The sequence below is a fragment of the Glossina fuscipes genome, unplaced genomic scaffold (genome assembly GCF_014805625.2).
Source record: "Glossina fuscipes isolate IAEA_lab_2018 unplaced genomic scaffold, Yale_Gfus_2 90063, whole genome shotgun sequence".
Classification (NCBI taxonomy): domain Eukaryota; kingdom Metazoa; phylum Arthropoda; class Insecta; order Diptera; family Glossinidae; genus Glossina; species Glossina fuscipes.
Genome location: NW_024004974.1, coordinates 1 through 4,884, shown reverse-complemented (window position 1 = coordinate 4,884; position 4,884 = coordinate 1). Strand labels below are relative to the sequence as shown.

The following is a 4,884-nucleotide window of genomic DNA, read 5'->3' as shown; positions in this document are numbered from 1 at the left end:
TGGATCATGACCATTTTTTAAATGTTGCTGCAATTTACGATCCGTCGGTGTTCTGAAAAAAAAAAATCCTATATAAGAATAAAATTTATGGAAGACGAAACAGTTCAGAACAGAAAATAAGGAATTCGAATATCGATGATAACGTTCTAAATAGAAGTAAGAAAATTATGAATACTCGCCATTCTAACTTTTCCAGTTCCAAAGATTGTGAAGCCCTTTACTTTTTGTATTCTACACCACTTGTGGTACAGAGAATATTAAGTATGTGCGAAGGAAGTTACACGCAGAATGACTTGCGATAGACGTTTTATGATGCCGACCGATTCATAATCATTCTCTGTCTGCCCGTCTCATGTAAATTTTTATTCAAGCTACAGATCGTAGTTTTTGACGTACTTCGATAAAATTTGTTATAGTGGCGTTCTTTGCCCTAAGGACGAACGTTGTTGAAAATTGTTCGGATCGGTCCGCATTAGCGGTCACTCCCCCATATAATGCCCTATTCCGAAAAATCGTTGAGATAAAAATTTTCAATTTTCAAAATTAGCAAAGCTATAGTATTTCGACATTTTAATTTGGTGTGAAAACTTTGAACCAGCTGGAGCATTTTTTTGAAAACCCTCTCATATAACCAATCCCACTAAAATTGAATCTTTATGTGGAAACAAGTCTAATTTTTAACATTTCATAGCAAAAATTGTCTCATGATAGCAAACTAACAAACAAATCAGCCTTAAAGAATTTGGACAATGTAGGTCTATTTTTTAGATACGTAATGCTTATATGTCAAAAAGCCCTAATTGTTAATTTCTTTGCTATAAAATTTTGTTCATCATAGTAATTTAATGTAAAAAATGAAGTGGACTTAATTTGAACACCATGGGTTTACTTGTTGGTCCCACCCCATGTAAGATTTCTCATGAGCAGTAAGCCTTTCCGAAAGAGACTTAATTTTTAATATTTTAGATGAAAATTAATTCATAGTAGCAATTGAGCGAAAGAATGAACGGCAGAGAATTTGGGTCACATAGGTATATTTTTTTGGCCCCTAACATATATAAGCGTTAGCACGAAAAGCAAGCTCTTATATATAGAGAAAATCTGATCTTCCTGTATGCGAGCTTTTATAAAAATTGTAGCTTTGCACGAAAATAATGTATACTTTTAGCGTATTATTATCAAAACGAAGAAAATAACTGTACGAGGCGAAGTGGTGAAGGTTATGTAATGGTCGGCGTTGCCCCGCTATAATATTCTTAGTTCTTTTTTCTAATCTTTCTAAGCTTTTTAACTGTTTAACGCTTATTTCCCATGGATTTTTCAAGTGCATCCATTCTCAAGCCGTAGAATTGAAACAAAAGTGAATGGAGCGCTTCTCACCTTTTTATTTCAATTGGGATTTTAACGAAATTTGACAAAGAGAGTTTGATAGTGCAAATGTACACATACATATTGCTTAAGATATTTTATATAGTTCCAAGAAGAATTATTACACGGTTCGGTAGGATAATTCATTTATATATGACTTTCTTTTCAAATGTTTTGAAAAAGTGCGCAAAGGTGCGCAATAGTCAAACAACATTAATTTAATAAAATTAAAAAACGGAATGTTTTGCGAATTCAAGTGAAAAAAAGAAAAATTACTAGCGATCAGGTGCACCCGCAAATAACAAAATATACCTAATCCTCTTTTTACACGATAGACACGCTCCCAAAAAATTCGTGCAAGGAAACATATTGGCTAAACGGAAAAATTAATAGATTAGCTCCCGACCTAAAAAAGACAACTAAAAAGTACAATTAACGATACTACAAAGGTCTTATTAGAGTTCAATTAAGAATTTATTTTGTGCTTACACATTTTAAATCTTTAAATATACTGTGAAAATAATAAACTTTAGACATAGCGGACGAGTAACACACAAAAATTGACACGAGATTAATTTAAAGAAAATTTAATTAAGAAATGTAAGAAATAATAAACTAAACAAAAAAGATATCTATATTTTATTGAGGCGCAAAACAAAGAACATCGTGTTCACGTTGGGCCTTTTCTCTGCACATCACAGTGAGGCTTCGTTTGTTGATTTGCTGAACAACAAATTATAAAAAATTATACTTTGTAAAACGAAGCTAATTGCGTAAATAGTACAGTACCTCTTTACTTTGTGCATAAGCCACGGACGCCTTTAATAGACATAATCTTACTGAGTGAAAATGAAAAAATCTTAAAAACAAATAAAAAAAATCATCAGAAAAATTCATCCATGAAGTTTATGGATTGTCGAAAATCGCGAAAATTATTTTCTTTCTAACTCGTTTTAAATTAAGTTTAAGGTAAAACAAAATGAGAACGAAAGAGAACAAGGTGTACTTCGCAATTTACAACTACGTTCGAAATAGTAGTTTCGTGGGGTTTCTACACACAAGTTTGAATCATTAACATCATACATTGGACAATTAAAATTTTATATCTATACCCACTACGCCGACTACTACTACAGCAACTACCTGTTCGTATTCGCGATCAAGGGTTATTCTCGTAAGTGATTTTCTCTTAATCGTATTTCGATTATGGCAAATATTCGGCAGTCTCAGCCACTCAGCATCAGCCCCCGAAATGATTGACATTGATCAAAAAACGAAATTCATATCTGACAGCGTCCGTAATGAAAGGAAAGTGTTCAAACTGGTTTCGCGATATATCATTAAGAAATACTCATTTCCGGCTCTCTGTGAGCTTTGTCGTAACAGTAGGAGTAACTTGGTTTTATGCGATCATTCACACCTTGAGAAGAACTCACCAGGAAGATAAGCTCGACCACTTACAAATACAAATTAAAATTCCTAGGGACATTTCCAATTGCCGTAAATTTTTATAAAGCCGCCCCGCCGTCATTTGTATCCCAGCTCTCTCGACGCTTCCCGTTCTGCTGAACGAGGGAAGGGTTATATATATTATATTTGGCACGCATGCTTAAGATAACTGAAAGATGAAGAGAGAAAGAAAAAGGATATGAATCATTGCGTGACCCGTATACAAATTTAATGCAAAGATAATAAGCGCACATGTTACTCTTTGAAGTTCAGTTTTTGGTTAGCAAAATGATACAAAATTAAATGAAAAAAAGAAAAATAGTGATATTAAGTATTAGAAAATATTGGTCTTTTCCTTAATTCTGAGAATGTTGTAAAAAGCAGTAGTAAAATAAAATCGTTTAATATTAGTTCTCTTAGTTTTTTAATATTCGTATTTTACACATATGTTTTGCTATGTAATTTGCTTACCTCTTACTCTTACTTTTTTCTATTTTTTTTATACGCTTGCTTCTATTTTTAACATTAAAAAATTGATTTTATATATCGCTTGATTAACGTAATATCTTCAATTGATTTAATAAAGCAGAAGCTATCGCAAACTCAATTGTCCAAAATTAATCAAAAATTCCAAAATTCAATTTTCTTATAAAATAATTTATTACTTCCTGTGTCACTTTAAGAATTTGTTAAAAAAATGAAGACATTTTTATTGCTGCTTTATTAGTGCTGCTGTCTCTTAACACCTCATGCAATACCGTCTCAGTCAAGTTTAGAAGATAAAGCATTTGCTCCATCGTATTGGTTTTTAAGGGTTTCTATGGTGTCCGACCTTCATTTTAAATTGAAATAAATAATTGAGGTATATCCATAACGCCTTCATCAATTTACAAATCCACGCGAGGATACTCTTCCATTTTTCTGGAGAGTATCACTTCTGGAGAGTATGCACTTTTCCGTTTTTTTCGGGATGGAACAGCAAGTGTGTTAGATTTATTATCCTGTGGTATTTTTAAACTGAAAGTCATATAAGATTCCTTATGTAAAATGCACCATCTTGCAGATATGCGGGGATCAACTGATTTCCGGAAAACCAAGCATGTAATATGTGGTAATTTTTCAAAACGTATACGCATAAAACCCAAACAATTGAAGGTGTGACGCCAGTTCTTCATTAGAACGGCGTTTCTCCCGACGTGGTCACTATCAGGCGTTATTATAATTAAGATGCCCTGTGGTCTTAAGAGTTCATAAGCCTTGCTGCAGCAATTGATGCGCTGCTCCGAACTTGGCATATATTCGAGCAATAAACTGAACACAACACATTCGTAATATATAGTCGGTAAATAGGTCACTGTATTATTTTCCAGCCCAACTGTGGGATTTTCCATTGACTTGATTTGAACATTTAGGAAATCAGTTTGTAGAACATCATCAGTAGATGGACACAAGTCAGCAACTGTCACTTCAAAATATAGTACTTTAGCAAACGGATTAAAGCAAGTACCAATATCCAAGAATTTTATCTTTTCTGGCACATTCTTCATATATCGATATTGCGAGCAATCAAATCCTGTCCAAGAATCCAAAGAAAGTTTTATAAATGACAACAAAATACATTTAATCGAAGGCACTACAAAACCCTTAAACTCAACAAACCGTCTGTCAATGGATGGCACAAATTCGCTGAAAATAAGCTCCCATTATTCACATTTTATTCCTTAAAACTTAAAAGTTTTTTTAGTTTATTCTCAGAAATTATAAACTAGTTAATTATTGGACATTCAACAGTCATTTAATTTGAATTTGGAACTGGTGTTTATCTTTTTTCTTTAAGTGGATGTGTATAAACCTCCAAGCAATTCATGTATTTCCACTCATTAGTTTTTGTACAGCACGATCGAATTTTCTAGAATAAGAATTGGAATTGGAATCCATATTACACACTGCACTAGTTACCTTGAAATTATAGGCTCTCCGGGCAAGAAAATGGGATTGCACACCACGTCAGTATAGAGTATATGTAAATTCCGAAACCTCTTTGAATTAAAATATTATTATTATTAT

At 32.9% G+C, this 4,884-nt stretch overlaps 1 protein-coding gene and 1 long non-coding RNA gene across 2 annotated transcripts; both read right to left on the bottom strand.

The window, feature by feature from the left end:
• Positions 1-3,656: 3,656 nt before the first annotated feature.
• On the bottom strand, positions 3,657-4,508 carry LOC119644105 (S-adenosylmethionine sensor upstream of mTORC1-like; the record flags this gene model as incomplete). The annotated part of the gene is made up of 1 exon (XM_038043631.1): positions 3,657-4,508. A coding segment is annotated over one exon (804 nt), but the record flags the coding sequence as incomplete, so codon positions are not given.
• Positions 4,509-4,529: 21 nt separating this feature from the next.
• Positions 4,530-4,816, bottom strand: LOC119644106. The gene is made up of 2 exons (XR_005248476.1): positions 4,777-4,816; positions 4,530-4,726 (listed from the first exon to the last, which is right to left on the bottom strand). It is a non-coding gene; the product is annotated as an uncharacterized LOC119644106 (long non-coding RNA).
• Between the last annotated feature and the right edge of the window lie 68 nt (positions 4,817-4,884).